At 38.1% G+C, this 27,306-nt stretch overlaps 2 protein-coding genes across 7 annotated transcripts in view; one reads left to right on the top strand and one right to left on the bottom strand.

The window, feature by feature from the left end:
- Positions 1 to 2,564: 2,564 nt before the first annotated feature.
- LOC127809120 (leucine-rich repeat protein 1-like) lies at positions 2,565 to 5,359 on the top strand. Of its 3 annotated transcripts, XM_052347816.1 has the most exons (8): positions 2,565 to 2,675; positions 2,706 to 2,855; positions 3,006 to 3,138; positions 3,230 to 3,301; positions 3,889 to 4,032; positions 4,748 to 4,819; positions 4,902 to 4,973; positions 5,088 to 5,358. In XM_052347816.1, the coding sequence occupies exons 2-8, from the start codon at positions 2,780 to 2,782 to the stop codon at positions 5,161 to 5,163; spliced, it is 645 nt and encodes a 214-aa protein (XP_052203776.1). In that variant the 5' UTR covers positions 2,565 to 2,675; positions 2,706 to 2,779; the 3' UTR covers positions 5,164 to 5,358. The 3 variants fall into 3 exon arrangements, with proteins under 3 accessions (XP_052203776.1, XP_052203775.1, XP_052203777.1); XM_052347815.1 differs by lacking the exon at positions 2,565 to 2,675 and having other exon boundaries at positions 2,684 to 2,855; XM_052347817.1 differs by lacking the exons at positions 2,565 to 2,675; positions 3,889 to 4,032 and having other exon boundaries at positions 2,684 to 2,855; positions 5,088 to 5,359.
- Positions 5,360 to 5,394: 35 nt separating this feature from the next.
- LOC127809119 (uncharacterized protein At2g33490-like) overlaps positions 5,395 to 27,306 on the bottom strand; it is an 80,427-nt gene continuing 58,515 nt past the window's right edge. For 2 of the 4 annotated variants that reach the window (XM_052347811.1, XM_052347814.1), the window contains exons 4-10: positions 16,988 to 17,049; positions 16,830 to 16,898; positions 9,890 to 9,918; positions 9,605 to 9,812; positions 9,267 to 9,521; positions 6,803 to 7,807; positions 5,395 to 5,699 (exon numbers count right to left, since the gene is read on the bottom strand). In XM_052347811.1, the coding sequence (XP_052203771.1) occupies positions 6,815 to 7,807; positions 9,267 to 9,521; positions 9,605 to 9,812; positions 9,890 to 9,918; positions 16,830 to 16,898; positions 16,988 to 17,049 (1,616 nt within the window). In that variant the 3' untranslated portion in view covers positions 5,395 to 5,699; positions 6,803 to 6,814. Of the gene's footprint in view, positions 5,700 to 6,079; positions 6,181 to 6,802; positions 7,808 to 9,266; positions 9,522 to 9,604; positions 9,813 to 9,889; positions 9,919 to 16,829; positions 16,899 to 16,987; positions 17,050 to 27,306 lie in introns of all 4 variants that reach the window. The other 2 variants (XR_008025076.1, XM_052347812.1) reach the window with 2 other exon arrangements.

Genomic DNA, 27,306 nt, shown 5'->3' with positions numbered 1-27,306 from the left:
ATTTTGGTGGGCTTCCAAGGATAGTTCCTAGTTGTATCTTAGGGGTATAGTGTAACTAGGACGGGCCATGGGTATGTACAATGCTAAGAAACAGGTCGGCTGAAGGGATAGGTTGGTGAGACAATTGCCTAGTCCCAGCCCCTTCAACTTAATAAATATTTATTTTAATTTTATTGCCAAAATAAAATTAATAAATTTTTCATTTTTCATTAAAGGGTTGGGCCCCTAAATTAGTGATGGTTAGGGCCTTGAGCCGGTCCTCTAAGGAGGGGTGATGCAATTCAAACAGAGTTTCGGTAAGAAAAAAAGAAAGAAAAAACCTGAGGAAGCAGGTACTGATACCCCTTTAGTATCTTAGAATTAATCTAATTTTCATATCATTATTTTCCATCACTGTATCTATGCAAATAAAGCTTTTTATATGAAATTTTCACAAAGATTATGCATGACAAGCTGTCGCCATGCATGCATGGAGTTGACTGAGAAATAACGAAGGTGCAAAGAAGAAGTAACCCACGATGGAAGGGACGTCGGACGTTGCTTTTGATGACAGATTTGACAGTCGTCCAAATACAAGATTGAATTCAAATTTGGCGGGGGAGGGAGTAAGAAAGGGGGGGAGAGGGGCCAGAAGTTGGTCGCTTTGTTTGCTGTGAACATTATGGATCCATCAGACTGAATGAATTATTTCATTTGATTTGAACCAAAAAGAAGAGACCCTTTTTGACCCACCCCCACAACTATCATGCTCCTCCTCATCCCTCTCCCAATCCAAATCCCTTTCCAATTTGATCAATAACACTTTTGCGACAGCATCATCATTTGGTAACAAAAAGTTCATCTTACTGATTTAACATATAATGCAAACTCCATATATATATATTCCCAAAAGATGGAGACAGAATGAATAAGTATAAGATTACAATAGTTTTATAATAATTTTTCTTCTATTTACTTAGAAAATGTTAAATTTAAAGAATTGAGAATCTGTGCTGAGATTGAACCAAACTAGCATAATAATAATAATAATAATAGATAATAGACAGTAAATGAGTTTAATTGATAATGGAGGAATATATATATTATCTCCAGTACTGTTTGGGGAGTTGGAAGGCACAACTCTCTTTAACAAGGTCAATGGTCAAACATGCACAAGCATTGAATAATAATGCTTTGTGTCTTTAAGAAAGAAAGAAAGAAATTCAATTTGGATAATTATACACCCATTATTTAATGGTCCATATTGTAGGAAGACTTTTGTGGTTGAAGAAGAGCATGGATCGTGATTGTTTTGACACACTACTTTTTCACCATCTTTCCTCTCTTATGCTTGTAAAAGTGTAGAAGAAGAAGGAGAACGAAGAAGAAGAATTCAATTACTCACTTCTTTTAAGGCGCAGTGCCATCCCATTCCATCCCCTCCACCTCCACCTCCACCTGCACCTCCACGGATCGATCTCCATCTAATTAAAGCTGTTTCCATGTCCCACCGGCCACCATCTTCCTTTATATATATATATATATTTATACACACATATATTCATTAATATGAGAGAGAGAGAGAGGGGGGGGAGGGAAGGGAGTCAATGGACAGATGGCCACAATTGCATGAACCTTAAAAGACGAGTCTGATCACATGGCAACAGATCTACTGCTGGCTGCAATATTATTATTATTATTATCATTATCATTATCCTTCCACTTTGATCATATATATTGATTGATTTCTTAGAGCGGCAATCTCCATCTGCTTGTGCTCATAAGATTTGGGTTTTTGAGATTCACTTTTTTTTTAAAAGCGTTGGCCATTGTCACCGGCTCAAATCACTCCAACATAAACAAACAAAAATGCTTCAATCTGTCAAATGTAGAACATTGACGGCCACAAAACATTATATATGGTGACCTGATATACAGCTCTCTCTCAATCATAATTCTTAAAAGGTGCAACAAAGGGGGCTTGGGGCTTAGGCGGAGTGCGAGTCCGGTACGTGTATGTATAAGAGGTGCATATATATTTGTTTTAGATGTTAACACTCAATAATTAACAATTAATATTATTTCAATCACCATAATAATACCTAATATTATTTCAACAAATAACTAAAACTCTAACCATCAACATGAAACATTGTTTCAAATTTTATATTTTATTTTTAACGTAAGCAGACAAATTAATTTGTAACATATATATTAGGATGATACATAATTTGTAAATTAAATGAGTAATGCTGATGCTGTTTATAAACATGCACATTTGATTTTTGAGTCTAAATAAATAACATTAAGTACAAACTAAAAGAAAAAAAATCCATAACTATGAGAGTCCCTAATTGTGTACTTCATGGACTTATTTTTAATAACATATAATATTTAATTTTCTTAATTTAAACTTAGCCGGTTATCATAAGTGTTAAGACATTATTATATTCCCTCGTTGTTTTTGTTTTCTTCTTGTCTTTTTGTTTTCTCATCTCCTTAAAAGGTGGCTTCGAGTAAGGGAATAGTATTATAGCCTTATTTTTCTTTTAAAAAAATTAAGGCAGAGATCTCTAACTTTAACTTGTATTGATGAGGAGTCCTTTTTGTGGGCTCTATAAATTCCCCAACAAAGCTTTTGGATTCCCTGCCCCTTCTTCCATTAAAGAAACAGTCCCTTCTCTCTCTCTCTCTCTCTCTCTCTCTCTCTCTCTCTCTCTCTCTCTGTGACTGCAAATCTTAAAACTCTTCAGTGGCCTAGGTTTTAAGAGTTCCAACTGCAACTTTCAAGGGTCTCAAAATGTCGATCTGGAACACTATGTTTCATCTTTGTCTTCTTCTCCTATCATCGCCATTGGCAACAGCAAATCTAGAAGGTAATCACACTATCCCTTTTCTTTGCTCGTAACTGCTTCAGTGTGTGTATACATATATGTATGTTATCATCGTCATCTATTTCTTCTTCATCACCATCATTATCATCTTCTTCTTCTCCGCCCCTTTTTACGCCGGCAATGGTTGCGCAGGAGATGCTCTCTACGCGGTAAGAAGAGCAGTGAAGGATCCAGACAACGTCCTCCAGAGCTGGGACCCCACTTTGGTGGATCCCTGCACTTGGTTCCACGTTACCTGCGACGGCGACGGCCGGGTCACCCGCCTGTAAGTGTTTCTGTCTCTCGCCGTTGGCCATTAACGGTGCGAATTTATAAAGTGGTGATGAATGAATGGAGTGTGACATGTATGCATGCAGTGACCTTGGAAATGCTAAGCTATCAGGGAGACTTGTGCCTGAGTTGGGGAAGCTTCACCGGCTTCAGTATCTGTGAGTACTTAGAAAAAGGAAAATGCTATTTGTAGGTCTTCAATTATATAATATAGTTAAAATGATAAAAATATTTCTTAACAAGGCATTAAGACAAAACGGTAAGACACATGATTAAAATATCTCTTACTCAAACAGTATTTTAATCATTTGTGTGCAAGTGTAATCTAAGATATACCTCTTGATATACAAGTAGCTTGGTCTAAAAAGCTACAAACTTTATCTGAGTCCTAATCAAGGGCATTCAGCCACTTATTTCCATCAACCATCTTAATTAGTTACTGCAGGTAGCAGCATTAAACACACAAGTAGTCCTGAATTGATCAAACATTTATGAATTGTGACAAACCCCAACAACCCCATTAATGGGGCAGTTGGTCCATTATCCTTATCATCAATAAATACATAGGTCCCGATTTTTAGTTATCCCCTTAAATCTTTCTAGTGTTACAAGAAATTTCTCCTATATATCAAGCTCGAATAAAAGATGAAAATTGCTTTAAGGTAACCTAACCGCTACTGTAAAAATCATTGAATCCTTCGCTGCAGTGGAATTGAAAATATATTTGTTGATGAATTGGTAACAGGGAACTGTACATGAACAACTTGGAGGGGCCAATCCCAGAAGAGCTGGGAGCACTGAATAGCCTTGTGAGCTTGGATCTTTACCACAACAACCTCACTGGCACAATTCCTCCATCGCTTTCCACCCTCTCTAACCTCAGATTTCTGTAAGCAATTCACCTCTTTTCTTCTACCTTCTCTGTTCATTCGTTCTCTTCTTCAGCTTCTTCATCACACACACACACACACACACACTTAGTTTCACTCTCATAACTCATCAGTAGTGTGCATGTTACTTGGCAGAAACTATATAATATCTCACATAGTTTGCACAAACTCCATCTATAGCACAGAACTTCACACACAATTATCCTCTAATGGCCAAGAATATTGCATCATACAACAATGGTTTTCTTTAAACTAAAATGAGCACCTTCGAGGCTCCTTGCTTTGCGAAAGTTGGGAAGTTCCCATTTACCTAACCAAAAAACAAAAACACTACTTCCACAAACAAGCCTCAATTCTGTTGATACCAATTACAAAAGCACAGTTTTACCCTGGCTATTAAAACTGGGCCTTTTGTAAATGTTCTCTTAACCAGTTTGTGTATGTATATACATATAAACACAAAGTTAACACATGATCTTTGTGTCAAATTATTGTTTGAAGAACTTCACTGAATCTAATAAATTTGTTCATAATTTGTTTCAAATTAAAAGTACAGAGAAATTATGCTCTTATGAAATTATACAAAATCATGGAAATTAGATATATTTAATAACTGAAATTCAAGAGATAAAATGATGAATTGTTTCTTTCTTCCTTTCTTTTTTTTATTTTTTGTCATCAAATATCAAACGTACAAGGAATTGTGAAATGCAGGCGTTTGAACGGGAACAGGCTTACAGGAAGAATACCCAGAGAACTGACGAAGCTTGGCAGCCTCAAGATCTTGTAACTGTTACACACTGTCTCTTTTGTATGCCTAAGATTTCTTCGTCAACTTCAAATTTATATAGCATTTGTTTCTTCCCAGTGATGTGTCAAACAATGATTTGTGTGGTACAATTCCAACCTCAGGCTCCTTCTCCAAATTCACTGAAGAAAGGTGACTCTTATCATTTGGACTTCTGTTTCAAAACAGTTTCACATCGTCTCTTCTACTGGTTTGTTTCAAGATTCAGTTTTTTTTTTTATTTTTTATTTTTATGTTTGGATGCAGTTTCAAGAACAACCCCAAATTAGAAGGACCAGAGCTTATGGGATTTGTGAGGTACGATGTCGGAGGCTGCAAATGAGGTTTGGCAAAGGAAGCTTGCTGGCAGTGCTCTTTTTTTTTTTTTTTTTTTAGAGTTTCTCATGTGATGACCAAGTGTGGAAGACCCCAATTCCACCCAAGGTTTTTGAATGTAGTAATGCACAGATGTACACATATTTTGCCACTAATGGAGGTGCAAAAGTTGCATTATATCTAATACAAGAAGGTTATAATACTAGCATAAAAGAGTGGGCAAAACTGGAAGGTGCTCTTGAGAATCTACTATTCCACATGCAGCAATTTCTTCAAGATATTACAGTAAACCAGAAGGTGAAAAAAAAGGCACAAAATTTGTATAAAATCCATCATCTCATGGAAGACATGGCAGTATTCGAATGCTTCAAACTTTGCTCTCATTGGGATAAAAAGCTCAACCTGCAAAGGTAGCCACAGTCGAACAAAATTGATGTTATATTTACATACCTGCATCTGTAGGTAATAATGAGCGCCTCATCTTTGACTGCCACCAAATGAGTTGGAGAAACTAAAAATATTTACTGAAAGATCAACCTGCGCCTGCCACCATTTCAGAAAAAAATATGTTTTTGTCAGATTTTAGAGGTTACATATTGAATAACACAATAGATGGAATATTCATTAGTCTGCTGAAATAAACACGTAACAATTTAAAGTGGAATAACAGCATAATCTCCAGAAATTTTGATTAAAGCAAATTAATATTGCTGTCTATTAGAACAGAGGATCAGTAAGAAGTAATTAAAGAATGACCAACTAAAATAAAGTTGGGGAAACAGAAATAAAACATGCCCAATGCATGAGACTTCTCACTTTATTAGGGTGGGGGGAGGGACCTTTTTGTACTCAAGCTTACTTTTACTTTGAAAAGAGGCTGTCTCACAATTCAAATCCACGATTTTCCAGTCGGGCAACCTTACCATTTATTATTTAAACTTTGTTAAGAATTGTGAACAAATTTAGAAGCGATTTTTAACTCCTGGATGTAAGTCGTTAGGTCCTCCCTTCACTCCAAGATTTTCTGCAGGATATAAATCATTACAGAAAATCCAAGAGTTAATTCCCTTCTAAAGTTTTTAACAATTTGTAATAAGCTTGTAGTAAGCATTTAACTAAAAGCTCTTCTAACTACCTTTGATTTGCTGCAATAGAAAACAAAATCTTATTTACTAAAAAAAACAAGACGTCAAACATGCAAATCCTAAAACTTGGATACGGAAAAGGCAAAATTTTCTTCTCCTGTAAAAATGCTCATATTAGCAAATGAGATTGGCATGTTTTCCATTTTGATATAACAAAAGCAAGAAATGACATCAAGAAGATAACATGAAAAGTAATAGCTACAAATAGGCAGAGTTCTCATGTAGCAATCTATTTTGCCAGTAAATAGGTGACAAGTGAAAAAGATAACTAAATTCTGAGTATCCTACAAAATTTCAGTCCTCACCTGTGCATGAAAAGAGTCAACACTGCTGTAGTGGAACGTGCTATCAGAAAAGAACCCTAGGCTACAAAAACAGGGAGGGGATCTTATCTGGTTTTTTGCATCGACGTGTCTATGGGTTGTTAACAGATTCTACATACTAGTTTAAAAACACTAAAACAGCCTAAGCCTACAGCACCTAAAACAAATATTTAGTTACCTTTAAGTTCTATTAAGCAGTCGGTCCAGGGTGGGTGCTTGGAAAGGAAATTGGTGTCAGAGGAGGTGAAGCAATATCTTCAGATCTCTTTGGAGCAAGGGATGCTCCTAATGGCAAGGACACAAGTGAAGTAGTTCCTTTTGTTCCTCTGGAGGGTGTAGAGAAACTACGAGAGATTGTCAATGGAGGTGTTGGCAGCAAAGTCACCACATTGGGTGCCAACTTATTTGCAGCAGGTACTTCATGACCTATGGACACCAAGGGCCCTGAATGACCAACTTTGTTTGAAGCTCTTCCAGCCATGTAGGATGCCGAATTGGTTGGGGGTCTTGGAAGCTGATGAAGCTCACTTATTTTAGGGGATGCCACAAAAGTAGGAGAAGCACTTGGGGATAATTTTGGAGACGTCAAAGGCTGAGGCATTCGAGGTCCAGACAACAGATTAGATGGTCCTCTTGAGATGAGAGGGGTAGAGGCAGATACACCTGGCTTATTAAGTGATGCCTTACTTGTCAATGGACCAGAAAAAGCTTGTCTTCTGATTTTTTTAGCATCAAATACAGTACTTAAATCCACCCGCTGAGATGAGAGATCCTCAACCAAAGGCGGGGTTAAGGAGGTCAATGGAGTAAAACTGTCGCTCTCTCTGAGTACAGTTGGTGGACTATGGATGTTAGGACCAGAAAAATTCTCATTGCCCAAAGCATTTGTATTCTTTTCCCGTTCCAAGGGAGATGAATGATAGAAACCAACTGCATCAACAGAACTTGCCCTTCTTGCTTGAGAAACTTGAGTATTTGGCACCATAGAAACTGGACTCTTCCGTTCAACTGGTGTAGGGAGTACGTAAGAATGAGATTTCCGTGATGCTAATGGCCTTATTTGTCTGAATCTTTCAGCAGGATCAAATTCCTTCTCAGCAGGAAGTGGCTCTGATTGGCTGCTTGTCTTTTGATCTCTGCCGTTGGCAAAGGAATTCCGACCAGGATTTCTATCTAAACTTTCCTGCAAATATGCAAAGGGAGACAGAGGTATTCAGCAGTCTGGCAATAGAACAGCAGATAAATTTATTTAAAAAGATAAAGCTGAAAAGTTATAATGAAATATCAAAAGTACAAGGAGAAAACTTTATCCATAACTGGACAGAGATTCAGAAATTAGAAATTGGAGGAGGAATTTGAAAAGGCATGAATTCAATAAAGCCACATATTAATGGGTAAAAGGTGGACATTATTTCAATGTAGATCATATTATGTATTAGACACACATACTGAACAGAACAAGGTATTGCATCTCCTCATTTTCATATGTATTGAGATGAGGCTAGAAGAGCCATCCCAGGAAACCACCAACATGCATCAGAAATCATCTCCATTCCTGAAGGCATAAGCTGGTGGCCCAGAAGGAAGAAATTTCCACTTCAGAAGGCTAGGTTCCTGAGAGCTCAGCTCTCCTAGCCTGGTGGTTAATCAACACCCTTACTACATCCCAAAACAATTCATAAATATCTGAATGTCCATACACACAAAAAGGACACCTTATTCATAGAAAACCAAATAAGATTTCAGGTTCTTTTATATGTTAATGTTTATCCATTGATGCATTAACTGTATCAACTCGTGGAAATGTAAAGTCAGATAATCAAACTGCAGATTGTACAGACTGCGGTTATATATTAATAAGACATAATATTGAACAGAATTGCGCTAGAATGTAACACTTTCAGTAGTTGAAGCTAAATCAAGTAGATTAGATGATACACCTGATACAAAAGTGCCTCATGTAATTTGGGAATCTTTTAGTTTGTTTGCAGTCCAAAGTGTTATTGTGCATTGGCAAATAATGGTGTCTTTTATATGCTTCTATCTTCGTGTAATCAACATCATCCTTCAATTACAAACTTTACACAAGCACCTAGCACATAGTCAAATTGTCATAAAAATATTTTAAAGCATAGGGATACCAGCACTACTATGCCATCAAGCACATCTTTCATGACATGTACGGAATTACAGCCACTAAAGCGGCATACTGAAAATTCTCCTAAGACTTTTATCATGTTTTTGGCAGTAATTTGTCAAGTCATAAACACACAATGCCAAATTTAAAACTCCCAGCTCAGGTAAATTTGAAGGTTGACAATATATATATTTTTTCTTTAAACAAATTGGGGTTCTGTTCACCGATCTTATGAAGTTCTAAGCTTTACATAAAATGGGTAATCAATTGAATAATTTAATAACAGAAGGAACACATGTTGAATAGAAGAATATAATGAGGATATAATGGCATGATATAGAAACCATAAATTGTACTCAAGTACATTGCTCATGTTTTTAATTCCAATTCCTTCACTATTTGGCTTCCCTAACCAAAATGGTTTGGGATTTTATAATTCTCGCTTTTCACTCCTCTACAATCCTAACATAATATTCTTTCTCAATGTAACAACAATTGTTCTCACCTCCATTGAGTCTCTTGATGTAGGAACTTTTTGCCCCTGCTCATTTCGTCCATGGTCAAAGCTCAACCCAAAATAATCATGCACACTATAGCTTCCATCTTCATCATCATTGTCATTGTTGTCACTATCATCATTTTCACCATCATCATCTTCAAGTCCAGGGAACTGGTAATCAATGTGTTGCTGTTTGGCAACCAATTTGACATATGGCTCAACTTTCTCTAGAGATTTGAGGCCCTTTCTAAAGAAGCAGATCTGTTTTCAAGTGTGTAAGAAAGTATGGCATAGAATGATCAACAAGTAATGATGTCCAACACAAACTACTAAGAAAAGACAACCTGAGCAGCATGGTGCCGAGTTGCCTGTGTAAGAAGACTCCTTAACTGTCCTTGCTTCAGAGATTTCAAACGGAACATGAATAAGGTTGCCTCTTCATCATACTCATCGTAAGCTGCTTGCACTTGCTGAGAAGAAAAACTTTCTCCTTTATTGCTTCTCATCCTCCCCTTTTCTCTATATCTTGTTATCATGTACTCATATGCACTTCTGGTAAGGACGTTTCAAGATGAGAACACATTGATTTTAAGATGTAAAGTAAATAAATACACAAGTGAAAATTGGACCTTTTCTCATCACGCTGTCTCTTCATCTCCTGCACCAACAGAGAAGGAAGAACCACTTTTGACTGTTACTGTTATAAAATGCTTGGATTACCATATAAATATGAGTCACATATAATGGTAACATGTAAAACAGTGAGAAAAATATATCAAGTAATCCCACTATGCGGGGTCTGCTATTCATAGAAACCAAGGTGCCCGAAAATCAATTTGGTTTCGTGCTTGGTAGGTGAACACTAGAAGCTATATAATTGTTGAGATGCTTGATTGAGACACCCATAATAAGCAAAAAGATTTATATATGATAAAATATATTCTCTATTCTCCTTATCTATCTTGTACTTCATTTTTATCTTATTTCATTCTTGATTAGGTTTATTTGTATTTTTTTTTATTGTAATCTTGTCCTATAAAATAGGAATGTAATCTCTAAAATCTAGGAGAATTCTTTGGAGAATTCTTAGGAAACTCTTGTATAAATATTTTTCATTCGTATCAATAAAATATACGAGAATACCCGCTTCCCTTCATCCTTTTTCTACATGGTATCAGAGCCATGTTAATAGGCTGATACAATAAACCCTAGTGCTTTCATTGCACAGCTTCAAGTGCCTTCATTGCACAGTCACTATTCACATCACCGTCACTGTTCATGACAAAACGCCTTTGTCCGGCCACCTCCTTCTAGCACCGCCACTACTATTGGGTTCGCCGTCATCAGATCGGCTGATCACTGGAGAACCACCACCATCGGAGTCCACACGCGCCCCCACGCGCCGCTGTTAGTTCGCTTCTGACTTCACGCGCCAGCGCGTGAAGGAGCGTCTGCAACCCTTTCGCCTCCGGCTACTCTAGATTTGCTCGCCAGCATCTTTCTTGCCCATCCCTGGTGTCAAAATCTTCCGTTGCTGAGTGCTTCCGTTGCTGTCAGTTTGCTTCTTCCGTTGCTAGTGTCAAACTGCCTGTTGCTGTCTTATTTTTTCTTTCTACTGATACTGTTGCTGAGTCTTCACCATGGCAGACACTTCTGAGACAAAGAACGGTGCTTCATTTGACATGCCAATGGGGAGTTTGTCTAACAGTGACCTTCCAGGGTTACATCAATCTTATAGGCTTGATGGAAGGAATTACTTACAATGGGCGCAGCTTGTGCGGACTTTCTTGAAAGGAAGAGGAAAGATGGCCCATTTGACCGAGCCTAGTCCAGATGCTAAAGACCCTAATTTTGCTGCATGGGAAGTAGAGGATTCCTTGATAATGTCTTGGCTGTGGGGCTTAATGCACCCTGAGGTAAGTAAAAATTACATGTTCTTGTCTACGGCTAAGGAGATTTGGGATACTGCAAAGCGTACTTATTCTAAAGTGCAAGATGCCTCGGTTATTTTTGATATCAAGATGAAAATAAGTGGTACTAAACAGGGTTCTCTAACTATCACCAATTACTATAATAAAATGAATGGATATTGGCTTGAGTTGGATCATTATCAAGATATCAAGATGAAATGTAGTGAAGATGCAGCCACCACAACTGCAATATTTGAAAGAGATAGGGTAGTTGAATTTTTAGCAGGCCTTAATGCTGATTTTGATCAAGTAAGGGTGTAGGTCCTAGGAAAAGACAAAATTCCTTCTTTAAATGAAGTCTTTGCTATTGTTCGTAATGAGGAGTATAGGAGAATTGCTATGTTAAATGAGACTTCGCTTGAGGGATCTGCAATGGCAACTAACAAGAAAGATGCTTCTCGGTTTAGGTCACAACAAGGTGGGAATGTTTTTAATCCTAAAGCTCAAAATAAAGATGGTTTATGGTGTTTTTTTTTGTAAGAAACCCAGGCATACCAGGGAGACCTATTTTAGACTCCATGGGAAAGAAGCAGTACTGAATAAGGTAGGAGGAATGAAGAATCTTCAGAATTTTTAACCTCGACAGCAAGTTCAAGCCTATCAAGCTGCCAAAGAGGAAGAGACTGCATTGGAGAAAACAGACTCAGTTATAACTGATTCATCTATCATGACTGAACAGCTTAATGCTGAAGAAATAAGCAAGCTTAAAAGCTTCCTAAAGACTATTCAAGGTGGTTCTTGTTCCATGGCCCAAACAGGTATTTGCTTGAATTCTGAATCTAGTATTACCTCACATACTATTAGGAATAATCTATGGATTCTGGATTTGGGGGCTACTGATCATATGGCCTTTGATATAAATGTCTTCGATTCCTATACCCCACTAAGTAGCTCCAAAAAGATAACGGTGGCCAATGGTAATACAATTCCTATAGCCGGACATGGTAATGTAAATCTTAATTTCTCATTGCCTATGCAACATGTTCTTCATGTCCCAAATCTTTCTAGCAACTTGATTTCTATTCATAAGCTAACCAAGGATCTAAATTGTTGCGTTGTCTTTTTCCCAAACAAATGTGAATTTCAGGCTCTAGACACAGGGAAGAGGATTGGAGTTGGTGAGGAATGGAATGGGTTGTATTTTCTGAAGACATGCAGTGCTAATCTTAAGGGAGAGATACCTTCAGCTTACTCTTCTCAGCCAGCTTCAGCTTCTTTGATTCCTATTCAACCAACTGTTTTCAATTCATGATTTTTGGCTTCAACATTGTCGTTTAGGGCACCCTGCCATTAGTACTATGCAGTCTGGGGCTAGATGGTTTATTACCTTTATTGATGATTGTACAAGAACAACTTGGGTTTATCTCTTAAAGAATAAGGCTACTATTAGTTCTATCTAGCCTATTTTCTATAAGATGATATCTACTCGATTTGGGTCTCAAATTAAAAAATTTCAAACTGATAATGCAAGAGACTACTTCAATCATCACTTGCATAACTTCTTCCAGCAAGAAGGTATAATTCACGAGTCTTCATGTGTTGATACTCAACAGAATGGTGTAGCAGAAAGAAAAATGAGACATTTGCTCAATGTTACTAGAGCTCTCTTACTACATCATTCTGTCTCTAAGTTTTTCTGGGGGGAGGCAGTTTTGACTGCTGCCTATCTAATTAACCGAGTTCCTTCTACTCTTCTAAAACACCAAAGCCCAATTCAATGCTTGTCCACCTATTTTCCAACAGTGTTTTCTCATACTCCTCTTCCTTTGAGAGTCTTTGGTTGTGTTGCTTTTGTTCATGTATCCAAACATCATAGGGATAAACTGGACCCTCGAGCCCTCAAATGTGTGTTTCTTGGTTATTCGCCCACTCAAAAAGGGTATAAGTGTTATCACCCTGCTACTAGAAAATTTTATGTGACCAAAGATGTTACATTTGTTGAAAATCAATCATTCTTTGGTCCTCCTAGTGCTAATATTCAAGATACACATATATCTTGGGCTAATATAAATAATGATCTCCCCATTTTGGAAACCTCTCATGATTTGCAGATTCATGCTCCATCTAACTCTTCCTTAGATGAACAAAACCAACTAGAACCTCCAGAAGAACAACTGCCATCCACTCCAATTCGATTCAAAGGATCTCCCTATGTATTTAAGAGAACACAACAACAGCCCATTCCAGAACCTCTTCCAGCACCAGTTTCCTCTCCTGATCTAGGTAATGAAACCTCACGTTGTTGTCCCTCTAATTCTCAGCCCAATTCTGCCACATCTAATTCACTACTTGCATCAATTTCTAATGACCTTGATTTACCAATTGCCCTTCGCAAAGGGAGCAGAAGTTGCACCCAACACCCTTTGGCCAATTATATGTATTATGTCCTATCACCGCTTATCTCCAAATCATAAGGCTTTTCTGACTTCCTTAGACACAATTCCTATTCCTAAGACAGTTAATGAGGCTTTCCAAGATCAGAATTGGGTTCAAGCAATGCAGGAGGAGATGAGGGCCTTAGAAAAAAATCAGACATGGGACATTGTCCCTAAGCCAAAGGGAGTCAAGCCCGTAGGCTGTCGATGGGTTTTTAACCTCAAATATAATGCAGATGGGTCCCTAGAAAGGTATAAGGCAAGGCTAGTTGCTAAGGAATACACACAAACTTATGGTATTGATTACCTAGAAACTTTTGCTCCGGTAACCAAAATGTCAACTATGCGTATCCTATTAGCCCTGGTAGCGCACTATGGCTGGAAGTTGCACCAATTTGATGTAAAGAATGCCTTTTTGCATGGAGATTTAGAGGAAGAGGTGTTCATGGAACCTCCTCCCAGCTTTGATAAAGGGTTGACCGAACAAGTATGTAAATTAAAAAAAGCTCTTTATGGCCTTAAACAATCTTCTCGGGCCTAGTTTGATCGTTTTTCTAAAGCCATGAGGCATATGGGTTATTCTCAAAGTAGGGGTGATCATACTCTTTTCTTTAAGCATTCTTGTGAGGGAAGGGTAACAACTCTTTTGGTTTATGTGGATGATATTATTGTTACTGGAAATGACTGTGAGGAGCAGGTACAACTTAAGGATAATCTGTCCAAGACTTTTGAAATTAAACATCTTGGCATTTTGAAGTATTTTTTTGGTATAGAGGTAGCTTATTCTAAAGCAGGTATCTTCTTATCCCAAAGAAAATATATTCTTGATCTATTGCATGAGACAGGTTTGCTAGGTGGCAAAGGTGCAAGTACTCTGGTGGAATTTAATGTTAAACTATGTGATCAAGGTTAACCGGTGGATAAAGGGAGGTATCAACAATTGGTCGGCAGACTAATCTACTTATCTCACACCAGACCAAATATTGCCTTCGCAGTAAGTTTGGTTAGTCAGTTCATGCATTGTCCTACAGAAGATCATATGCAAGCTGTATGACGAGTTCTGTGTTATTTAAAGACAACTCCAGGTAAAGGAATCTTATTTAAAGTTGGGATAGATTTGGATATCACAGGATACACTGATGCCGACTATGGAGGGTCTTTGGTTGATAGACGTTCTACCACAGGTTATTGTGTCTTCTTAGGTGGAAATTTGGTTTCTTGGAGGAGTAAAAAGCAAGGGGTAGTAGCGCGATCAAGTGCGGAAGCCGAATTTTGGGCACTAGCAATGGGCCTATGTGAGTTGCTATGGTTGCAAATTATTTTGGAAGATTTGAGGATTTTCAGCCATGGGCCAATCAAATTGTGTTGTTATAATATGTTAGCTATAAGTATAGCACATGATCCTGTGCAGCATGATCGCACCAAACATGTGGAGATAGATAAACATTTTATTAAGGAAAAATTGGAAGCCGGATTAATTTGCATTCCGTATGTGTCTTCGGAAGAACAACTGGCTGATTGTTTGACCAAAGGGCAGCCCCCTAAACGGTTTGAAGACTTGGTGTGAAAGCTAGGGATGGTTGATATCCATTCCCCAGCTTGAGGGGGAGTGATAAAATATATTCTCTATTCTCCTTATTTATTTTGTATTTTATTTATCTTGTACTTTATTTTTATCTTATTTCTTTCTTGATTAGGTTTATTTGTATTTTTCTTTATTGTAATCCAGTCCTATAAAATAGGAATGTAATCTTTAAAATCTAGGAGAATTCTTTGGAGAATTCTTAGGAAACTCTTGTATAAATATTTTTCATTCGTATCAATAAAATATACGGGAATATCGCTTCCCTTCCTCCTTTTTCTACAATATATAGTCCTTACAGATTAAAAAATAAAATGAGAAAGTCTTAGAAAAGTCTCATGGAGAGTTTTGGATAAGAAGGAAGTCCAAGTTGTTTATATACAAGTCACTCAAGATATGTATTATAGCATAGGAACATGTATCAGGACATGTAGAAAGATGTTGAGACTTTGACAATTACAATTAAACTGCATCAAGGATCTGTACTGAGATCTTATCTCTTTTCTCTAGTGATAGATCTCCAAGCACATTCAAAAATAGGTGCCTTTGTGTATGTTATTTGTAGAAGATATTGAATTGGTGGAGGAAATAAAAGAAGGCATGAATACTGAGCTCGAGATATAGAGGAATGCCTTGAAATACAAAGGATTCAAGTCTAGTAAGATCTAAAGTGGAATATATGGAATGTTAATTTAGTAAAAATAGAAATGTGGAATGATGCTATAGTGATACTTGAAAATCAATTCATTCCAATAAAAGATCAAATCATATATCTTGAATTAATTATCCTAAGAGATGAAGAGATTATTGGGAATGAGAATGCTACCTAAAGAATTAAGGCAAGATGATTAAATGGAGAAGTTTTGTCAGCATGTTTATGTATGTGATTGTAAAATCCTTTTAAAGCTAAAAAGGAAGTTTTATTATCTTACTAGTATAAGACCAACTCTGTGATATAGCAGCACCAGCATATGCAAAATATGAGCCTGATTAATATGATAATGTTATGGTGGATGTGCAACCATATAAGAAAGACAAAATTAAAAATGAGAATATAAATAATAAGGTTAGATTGGCTCCTATGGAAGATAAGACGTAAGACGCGATTAAGATAGTTTGATTATATGAGGAAAAGACCAATAAATGTTACATAATAAAGTCAGATTGGCTCCTATGGAAAATAAGATGTATAATATGTGATTAAGATCGTTTGTATGTGAGGAAAAGACCAATAGATGTTTTTGTGATGAAGTGGGTGGAATAGAAGAAGTGGGTAAAACAAAAGAGGTAGAGGAGGACTAAAAAATAAAAAGAAAAAATTGGTGGAAAACTCTTAGGCATGACTTGGTTTATAACAGGCTTAAAAAAGATTTAATTTTAGACAAAATTGACTGGCAAGCTAGAATCCATGCAGTTGACACCACCTACTGAGAATATGCTTTCTGGTTGTTTTCCTTCTTGTTTGAGTAGCAGGTTATTCTTTGGTAGATTACAAATGGATGAATAAAAATTTGAATAAAGGGAGGAAAAACATATAACATAGGATAATAAACTCAGAAAGTGAATATGGGAATCTATGCATGCAATAACACACATAAAAAACTTGGAAATATTGAATAAATCAAATCTCCTAGAAACAAACCTCAACTATTCGAAGTTCATTCAGAAGAGACTCTGATGGGCTTGTGATTGTCTGTGAAATATGAGACCGCTGAATAGAAAATCAATAACTCAGAATCAATACCAAGGCATAAACAAGGAAAGAAATATGAATGGTCTATATTATGATTAAGGACCCACATAATTGTCAACAAGTCTCTGAAGTTCAAACTGCAACTTTGCCAACATAAGCAAAACTTTACCTGCAAAAGGACAGAAACAGAACAGATCAAAACAACCTGCAGAAACAATTATATGACATCTCAAAACCAATACAAATTTTCACAAGTTGACCTGAATGAAATTCAAACTAAGGCTCTTTGAGAGAACATTGATATAAAATCTAAAATTTTCAATTTTGTATTCACATTTTACTAAATGACAGAATAGTGCAAACATTAGATATACTTCTTCTTCCTCTATACCAAGAAAAATTAATGAACAATTTAAGATAGGTCTCAGTTATTTTAGTACCATCCTCAAACTCTGATACCACCTTTCAAGTAGCGGATGGTGGAACTTGCCTTCTCTCACTGCTAATTTTGCGTTTGTGATTTTATTATCATTGTTTAAAAGGAATTAGATGACCAGCTAAACAAATCAGATAATGTTAGATAATTCTAACTTAATAGCCATCATTTTCTGAAGAAAGAAATAATTCTTCTCTTCTATTGAGCTGAATACCAGCATGAGCAAAAGACGAGTGTAGCAGAGATTATGTCCTTTACAATATATACTAGAGGGAGATTATATCCCAATATCTTAGGAAATATACAAGGAGGAAAGAAAGATAAAGCAAGAAATCTCCAATAATAGGAAAAGAAACATATTTAGTAACAAGACATATTTAGGAATAAACCCACAATCTTCAACATTACCACCTGAAAATCGAAACTGATCCATGTAAGCGAGTTGTAGATTTTTCAACTATAGTTTCCCCCTTAACACAGAGAGGGCAAAAAACACCAGACATGGTTTAAATTTCCAAAGTATCTTAATTCAGCTCCAGCAAGAAGGTTGCATTTCATATAATCGTATGATCCATTTGTTGAAAAAATAATAAAGGAAGGTATTGCGAAAGTAATAGTAAAGCCTCAATGTTATGTTAAACAAAGAGACAGAAATAAAAAAAAAAAAAAAATTTCAAGAAGAAAACCAGAACTTGAAGAAAGATAACTTCTTCTTATTGAGTTGAAAGCTCACGTTAAATCTCACACTTCTACAAAAGATAGAAATAAAGTCTTATTTATACAGGACTTAAATACATAACATCCATCAAATAAAAACTGAAAAGCTATAAATAAAACTTTAAATGCGGGATGTTTTGCATGCCAAACTTCGGTTACAAATGAAGAATATAACGGTGGAGACATAAATGAAAAACAAAAAATTAAACCAACTTTAATTAAAGAAAAATATCACAAATCTCAACACCATTTTCAAGGAAGCAATTCAGGTCGCAGATTGGAACTTAGTAGGATGCTAAACTGTAGGATCAAGTAAGTTTGCAACCACAAGAAGCCAATGCTGAAACTAGCAGTCTGTTTGGAATGAATGAACTTAAGATTTGGAATTCATTTATAAATAAATTCTTATGTTTGGAATTATACAATTTAAAATATGAAATTCAATTGAATTCGATAAATATATGTTTGGAATGATCAAGAATTTAAGTTTCATTTGCTCTTATTGCCTAAAATACCCTTGGTACAATAACTTTGTTAAAGGTAAAAAAAATAAAACATAAACATAGTCAAATATCCAGAATTATTTAACATCAAAATTGGTGGGCTTACACAGTGAAATATCTAATATGCTCTTATATTAATTTTAACAATCACAATTATTAAAATCAATATAAGAACAAATTAGATATTTCACAATCAAGATTATGATTGCCAACTTGCTTGGGTCATTACCCAATACAAAAACTCATCTTCTAATGTGCGTGCGTGTGTTTCTATATATGCTATTTGTGAAGAATTCATTCCACCAAACTATTGCTAAAAACCCATATCACATTGTATAGGAATACCCTTTGAGATTCTTGATGTTGTGCTACAATGGAGGTTGCTGCAGCACTGCAGATGGGAGCAGCTCTTTCAAACTAGGTTGTTGCACCAAAGTAGGAATACCCTAGTTTGGTGTTCTAAGATGGTGTAACATGATTAGAAATATGAAGTTGGGTTTTAAGTGATAGAATTCATTTGCAAATTCTACCAAATTTGGTGGAATTTGCTTTGGCTTTGATCAATTCCAAGAATTCAATTTCACAACCTTTTTAATTCCATACACAAAAATTTGTAATTGGAAATGAATTCTACAAAATTTTGTGGAATTCATTCATTCCAAATGGGGTGTAAGAAAAATGTTGCAAATCTTGGGGATTTCTTTAGAAAGGATCTTCTGTTTCTTCTTTGTTGGTTGTGACTTCTGCATGTTGGGGGTGTTATGCTTTTTTTGTGCATTATTATTATTCATGTTTTCTTTTTTCTGTTTTCTGCCTTTTTTCTCATGGACAAAAAATTTAAATATTATCTACTTTTTGATGCATTATTTTTGTTAATGTTATGCCTTTTCTTTTTCATAATGCGAGAAACTCATTTAAGATAGTTTGGACACATAAGAAGAAACTTGTGAGAAGAGTAAATGGAATGAAACAAGTTTGCAGTAAAAGAATTAGGGAAGACCAAAGAAAACTAAGTGAAAGACTCTTAGTCATGACATGAGATGTAATGATTTTGTGGAAGATATACTGATAAATAGAGATGATTGGCAAGCTGAAATCTAAGTAGCCAGCCCCACCAAGTGGAAGTAAAGTTCGGTGTGTTGTTGTTGCTTATAATTTAGGCTTACTCTTTAAACATTTTGAAATATATATCACTGTGGAATTATCTCTAATTTATTCCCCAAATCACCTCCTTGATTGATAGAGTATATGTTAAGAATATTCTGTATATTCTTCTTTCCTTTTTTGTACTTTCCTATTATATTGTATTCTTCCTCTATGAGAACAAAGAGGAATCAGTGTATTATTAATATACAGAAAATAAAGAAAATCATTTTTCTTTGTCTCCCTTAGTTTATATGGTATGAGAGTAAGAATTAGGGATTAAATCACAGTCGTTCATTGTAAAACCCTAGCCAGCTCATCAATCACAACCTTTCATTGTGAAACCCTAGGCAACCTTTCATCCCTCAGCCATACCCCAAGAATCAGCCACTGCCGACCAAGATCTGACCTCGACTGTCGTCGCCGCTGCATCCTAAGGCCGCTTCTGCTCTAACACCGGCTATTGCCTCTCTAATCTTGTCACACCACCACCGCCTCACTAATCCAACTGCGCCGCCATCGCTGCCTCGCCCTAAGGCTATCACCGCAGCGCCGTTCTAACACCAGCCAGCCGCCGCCTCTCTTATCAGGCCGTTGTCATCAAATCCGCAAGCCCAGATCCATCCTTGGCCGCAGGTCATCATTGACCAGATCTATCTTTGGTTGTCGTCGTCCTCCATTCTCCGACAGCCAACGCCCAAATTTGCCCCATCGCTATGCTGTCTCCTCAGATCTGATCGTTGTTCGCCCTTAGGCCTTGCTACCCAGCATTGGCAGTCGCCTCTGATGCCCAGATCTGCCCTATCACCGCCTCGACGAGCCGTCAGATGCCCTCTACATCCTTTCCGTCATTACCTTCAGTACCAATCTGCAACATCTTTTCGCAACTTTGCGGCTTCACTCTGTACGAGCCAAACCATGGCGCACAAGTTGTTAATAGATGTCAAAGCCGACGGCTGGGGACATTCTGACTTCCCCACCATATGTGAGTCGTGCCTCAGAGATGATTCTAAGTTCAAAAATGTTTGCTAAGTCTGCCTCTTGGATCTCAAAATATGGATTGCAAGGTCAAGTTCAAGATATCGCTCTCAGTATTCATGATGACACCTCTCCTACAACCACTCCAATCAATCAGCCACAAGCAGGAACTTCCAGAAAAGAGTAGTGATAGAGCACCAATACATCACACATATTAGCGTAGGGGTAAGAAAGGAAGCAAGAGGGCAATTGAGGAAAAGGATACAGGGGTAAAATTGTCATAGACGGTTAGGAATAACAACCTCACGTGGCTGTAACCGTTGGGGGGAATCTCTATAAGAGAGAGTGGAGAGAAGAGAAAGGTGTGAAGGATTTTTGAAGAAGATTCTGAAAGAGGAGGCCCTCTCGAATTGGCCTTGTTCTTCATTTTTTTCTGTTATTCTTCTCTTTGATTAGTTTACTAGAGTTGAGCACTGTAAATCAGTTGGTTATCTACTAATTTGGAGAGGGAAGCTGCAGATTGAGTTGGAATTCTATCATTTTGGTATCAGAGCAATCGATCCATGGGGATGACTGTCTCGGAAAGAGTGGGTGAGCTGGAGGGGTGTATGGCGGGTTTACAAGATAGTGTAGAATCGGTGAAGGCAGAGGTCATGAGGGTGCAAAATATTGAAAAGAGCATGGCGGGGATGATGGACCGATTCAACCTATTAATGGTGCGATGGGATGAGCAGGAGAGGGAGAGGAAGGGGAAGCGAGATGGGGAAGACCAACCTGCGGGATCGTCCTTGTCGAGGGAGGGGACGCCAGCAGTTGGAGGGAGAAGTGGCGAGGGGGCAACTGGGTTGATGGAGTCGGAAGGCAAGAGTACCGCGGGAGGCGCCTGGAGATGCCCATCTTCGAGGGAGATGATCCAGATGGCTGGGTCTTCAGGGCTAAGCGCTATTTCACAGTAAACCAGCTGACCGAGGTGGAGAAGTTGGAGTTGGCAGCCTTATGCTTTGAAGGAGGGGCTTTGTCTTGGTTTCAATGGGAGCAAAGGAGGCGGCGAGTCAGAAATTGGGAGGAGCTTAAAGGGTTGCTGAGGAACCGATTTAGGTCCACCCAAGAAGGGACCGTGGAGGAGAGGTTCATGGCCCTTTGACAGTGGGGAACGGTTCGAGACTATAGAATTTACTTTGAGACTCTAGCATCACCCATTGAAGAGATGCCCAAAGCGATTTTGGAGGGACACTTTGTTAATGGGCTCAAACCGAAGATTAGGGCGGAAATCAAGGTGTTGAGGCCCTTGGGCCTCCAGAATATAATGGAAATGGCTTAGCGGATTGAGGACCGGAATCAAGTGCTACAAAGGAATCGTTTTGGCTACGGCCCAAGTAAGGTAACCCCACACCCAGCTCCGTCTCCTATGGTAGAGCGAAATCTGGGATTCCAGGCCGCTAATCCTCCTAGGATAGTCACAGCTAGCTCTTCTAATTCTCCAAGATCGCTGGTCAGCGGAAAGCTGTCCTTACCACCATTTAAGTGATTGACTGAGAATGAGCTACAAGCCAAGCGGGCGAAGGGATTATGTTTTCGCTATGACGAGAAGTATTCAATTGGGCATAGGTGTAAGAACAAGGAGCTGCAAGTGATGGTTATTTATGAGGAAGAGAGGGGAGAAGAAGAAGGGACTAAACCAGATGAGGCAGTGGAGGCTTCCAGGGAGTGGGAAGACACTGCCAAGGAAGGGGAGATGGTGGAGTTATCACTAAACTCCATGGTGGGGCTAACTCCTCCTCAAACGATGAAGATTAAAGGAACAATAGAAGGCCAAGAAGTGATTGTCCTGATTGATAGCGGGGCTTCCCACAATTTTATAGCAGCTGACTTGGTGCAAAAATTAGGACTCGTAAGGATGCCTACTCGAGGATATGGGGTGATAATGGGCTCGGGAATGGCAGTGCAGGGGGCGGGAGTATGCAAGAGGGTCCCCTTGTTGTTACAGAATGTGAAGATTGTGGAAGACTTCCTCCCTTTGGAGTTGGGCAGCTCTGATGTTATTCTTGGGATGAAGTGGTTGGCCACATTGGGAGAGACACAAGTGGATTGGGGTTCCCTGATCATGAGGTTCAAGGTGGGAGACACGGCCATTACCTTACATGGGGATCCTAGCCTTAGTAAAACTCTAGTGACCATGAAGTCCATGATGAAGGCATTCCGGAAGGGTGGGGAAGGAGTATTATTGGAGTTGGGCTATTTAACAGCTGAAGTAGTGGAAGTTGACATCCTTAACAGCTTGCAGGAGGTGCTGTATGACTTCGAGGCAGTCTTTGAAGAGCCACGTGGGCTGCCCCCGCATCGAAGGCGGGATCATACCATCACGCTGCAACCTGGGGTACCCCTAGTCAGTGTGAGACCTTACCGATACCCGCATCTCTTGAAGATTGAGATTGAAAAATTTGTTAGAGAGATGATGGCTGCAGGTATCATCTGGCCAAGCATTAGCCCTTTTTCTAGTCCCGTATTGCTGGTTAAGAAGAAGGACGGGGGGTGGAGGTTTTGCGTGGACTATCGAGCTCTAAACAAGGTAACTATTCCTGATAAATTTCCAATTCCGGTTATTGAAGAACTCCTAGATGAGCTGAATGGAGCTGCAGTTTTTTCTAAATTGGATTTAAAATCGGGTTACCATCAAATACGTATCGCACCTAAGGACATTTCGAATACTGCTTTTCGGACTCATGAGGGCCATTATGAGTTTATGGTGATGCCGTTTGGATTAACAAACGCACCCGCTACATTTCAGTTTTTGATGAACGAGATTTTTAGGGAGCAATTGAGACAGTTTGTTTTTGTGTTTTTTAATGACATTTTGGTGTACAGCAGAACGATGCGGGAACATCAGGATCATTTGCGTTGTGTATTGGGAATATTAGCTGAAAACAAGTTGTTTGCCAATGCAAAAAAATGTAGGTTCAGGCAGATGGAGATTGACTACTTAGGCCACATTATTTCGCAACAGGGGGTTGTTGTGGACAATTCAAAAATTCAGGCAGTTATGGATTGACCTAGCCCACGTTCGCAGCGAGAACGTCGTGGTTTCTTGGGACTCACGGGGTATTATCGCCGATTTGGCCAATTGGCAGCTACTGGATGGCGGCACGTGGCAACCATCAGCAGCCTCAATTAGCGCCCGCTTGATCTCTCTCCTGCCTGATCCTAATCTCTGCTATTTCTGTTGGAATAATCAATCGTGCTTGCAAGATTGAATCTCAGCCGCCCCTCAGTGCTTTATGAGGATCAATCCCAGCCATTCTTTGCTGCTTTTAATCTTGCCCCGGGATGTGTTCAGACTGGACGAAAGATTGAGAAAAATGTGAGAAGAAGAAGGAGAAGGATCAGTCGGGTATTCGGTGGTTGGCTCTCGCCCTCAGGCTAGGGTTTTCTGGTTTGCTCTCTGTTTCTTTTTCTTTTGTAAATGCTTTGTATAGAGCATGTTTATATGGTTCGATTAGGTTGCCTTTTAATCTGTATTAAGTGATTTTAGGGCAAGTTTTGTTTCATCAAACCATTGTATGTACAGAGTGATCGGGAGGCTTTATATGTGGGTGTAATCTTTGGTTTTTCTCATAGTTCAGTGAGCTCTCCTCACCAGAGCTCAACATGGATGTAGCCTCGGTTTTGAGGTGAACCACGATAAAATCTCTTGTGTCTCGCTTTCGTTTTTGTTTCAGTTTCGTGTATGTTTTATTTCTGCTTCCAGATTTTTTGTTCATCAATCTTCAGCGATTGAAATACTGTAAAAGCCCTAAGGTTTGTTGTTAGTTCTCAACAGTGGTATCAGAGCTTTGTTAAGTTCGGCTCTTAGGGTTTCTACAACTTCAATCTGTTAGGATTTCATTTCTGGGGTTTTCTCATCTTGCGGGTGATCTAGGGTTTCTCTGAGAGAGTCTATTTCAACGGGTGTGTGCTGTGTTGATTCTTTTCTGAGTCTAGAGCCACCTAAGTTACCTTTGTGCAAGGCGAAGATGAATTCTACCCGATTTGAAATCGGTATATTTGATGGAAAAGGAGATTATGGAAGCTGGAAGAAAAAGATGAGAGTATTACTCTCTCATCATAAAGTGCTTATAGCACTTGAGACAGATGATCGCAAATGGTCAGCAGACCAGCTTGCGAGGACTGAGGAAATCAGAGAAGAAGCCTTCAATCTGATCTTCCTCCACCTAGGTGATAGAGTGATTCGCAAGGTAGATGGTATGTCCACTCCCTTAGAACTCTGGAATAAACTAGATGCTTTATTTTCTGTCATTACTGCACCTAATTTAGTATATCTGAAAGGCATGCTATTTAATTTTAAAATGAGTGCATCAAAGACAATGGATGAGAACATAGACGAATTTACTAGGCTTGCATTATTACTTAGAGGTATTGATCAAGCATTAGGAGACTCTAGTGAAGCTATGATTCTATTAAATTCATTGCCTGATGATTATGATGTTGTTAAACATGCATTAATGACTACACAATGTTCTTTAAGCACTATGGTGACGGTAAGAGGGCTATTTTAATTGGCTATGTGGATGATATAATAATGACTAGTGATGATAGGGGAGGGATTGAAGAGCTTAAGAGGAAACTAGCACATGAATTTGAGATCAAGGACTTGGGACCCCTAAAGTACTTCCTTGGGATGGAATTTGCAAGATCTAAGGAGGGAATCTTTGTTAACCAACATAAGTATATCTTGGATTTACTTAATGAAGCAGGAATGCTCAGGTGTAAGATAGTTAAAACTCTCATCGAACCTAACCTAAAGCTACAACATGTTAAGGCCAAAGATGTGGTAGAAAGGAAGAAATACTAAAGACTTGTGGATAGACTCATCTATCTATCCCATACTCGATCGAATATAGCATTTGCAGTAAGTGTAGTAAGCCAATTTATGCACTCACCAAGTTCACAACATTTTAAAGAAACCTATAGAATTCTAAGGTACCTAAAGGGAACTCTTGGAAAAGGTTTACTCTTCAAAAAACGAGGACATCTTCACATAGAGGGTTATACAGACGTAGACTAGGCAGACAACATTTCTGATAGAAGGTCTACGTGGGGCTACTACACCTTTATGAGAGCTAATCTTGTCACTTAGAGAAGCAAGAAACAAAACGTGGTGGCCAGAAGTAGTGCTGAAGCTGAATTTCGTTCAGTTGCCATGAGATTTGTGAGGTTATGTGGATAAAGAGGTTACTAGGAGACTTAGGGCCTATTTGGCTAGGCTTTTATTTTTGGAGCTTTTAAGCTAGGTAGCGTTTAAGCTCATAACATGTTTGGATAATGTGCTTTTAAATTATTAATTAATAGTTATGTATTTGGTTTGAAAGAATTGATAAGCTATTACAACTTGATAAAAAGACAAAAATAGACATGTTGAATTATGTAAATTTTATCATTACATGTTGATAAATTATACATAGTTATTAAGAATATATTAATACAATATTGTTATACGTATTATATATGTTATATATAACAACAATATATATTATTATGTATTATATATGTATACACATATATACACACAGACAATGGTAGTGGGGAGGAGAACCACAGACGGAGGAGATGAGGGTGGGGATGGCGATGGACAACAACCAATGGGGTGACGGAGGAGAAGTTGAAGCAGATGGGGGTGATAGCCGATGGAAGAGACAATAAGGGCAGTGGCTAATGTTGCCGACGGCGGCCGATGGGAGTGATGGCCAACGGGAAGCATCCGGTGGGGGCAACGGCGACAGCCAGAAGAGCTGGGGCGACAGGTGACGAGAAGGTTGAAGAAGAAGGGCATGGCTGAAAATTAGCAAAAATGATGATGGTAAAATGATCAGTCAACATAGCTTATAAATTAGCAGTGTTTTGTAAAAACTCCCCCCCACCATCTTTTGCAAAATGCTGTGGTAGTAGCGTTTAAGCTACCTAACTTAAACGCTGGTGAGGTGCACCCAAACACCTCACCAACTTTTGCTTAATAGTTTATAAGCAGTCAAATCGATAAGCCAAACACCCTTTTAAGGGTCTCCACTTCTTTATTAGCCAAGGTTTATTGTGATAATTGTTGGAGATCGAGATTAAGTAAAAGAAGCCGAGATAAGAAGCATTCAAATAGAAGGATAATTCGCTAAATTATTAGGTTATCAAGAAGCTAAAAAATAGGAGATAAGAAGATGAGTTCAGCTTAAGATATTTTATACTATTTATCTGTAAATTATTATCTTGGCTAGATATTGTATTATTTATCTCTAGGAGTAAAAGTCGGAGGTTATGAACTATATTTATATGGCGTTCAATCAATGCAAACATCAGAGTTTTGGTTGATTTCATTCTTCCTCAAATATACAATTGTTTATTTTTCTATTCAATAATAAAGCTGCGATTTTCATTACCCATAATTCAGGACCCTATGATAGGATTAAGCATGTAGAAGTGGATAAACACTTATTAAGGAGAAAATTGATAATGGGATAATTTGTATGCCCTACATTCCAACAATTGATCAAGTCGCTGATATTTTTACAAAGGGGTTACACAAAAATTAATTTGAAAAATTAGTGAGCAACCTTGCTATAGAAGATATCTTTAAGTCAGCTTGAGGGGGAGTGTCCCCAAATCA

The sequence above is a fragment of the Diospyros lotus genome, chromosome 9 (assembly GCF_014633365.1).
Source record: "Diospyros lotus cultivar Yz01 chromosome 9, ASM1463336v1, whole genome shotgun sequence".
Taxonomy (NCBI): Eukaryota; Viridiplantae; Streptophyta; class Magnoliopsida; order Ericales; family Ebenaceae; genus Diospyros; species Diospyros lotus.
The sequence above is the reverse complement of the archived record's forward strand: the minus strand, read 5'-3'. Positions and strand labels throughout refer to the sequence as shown.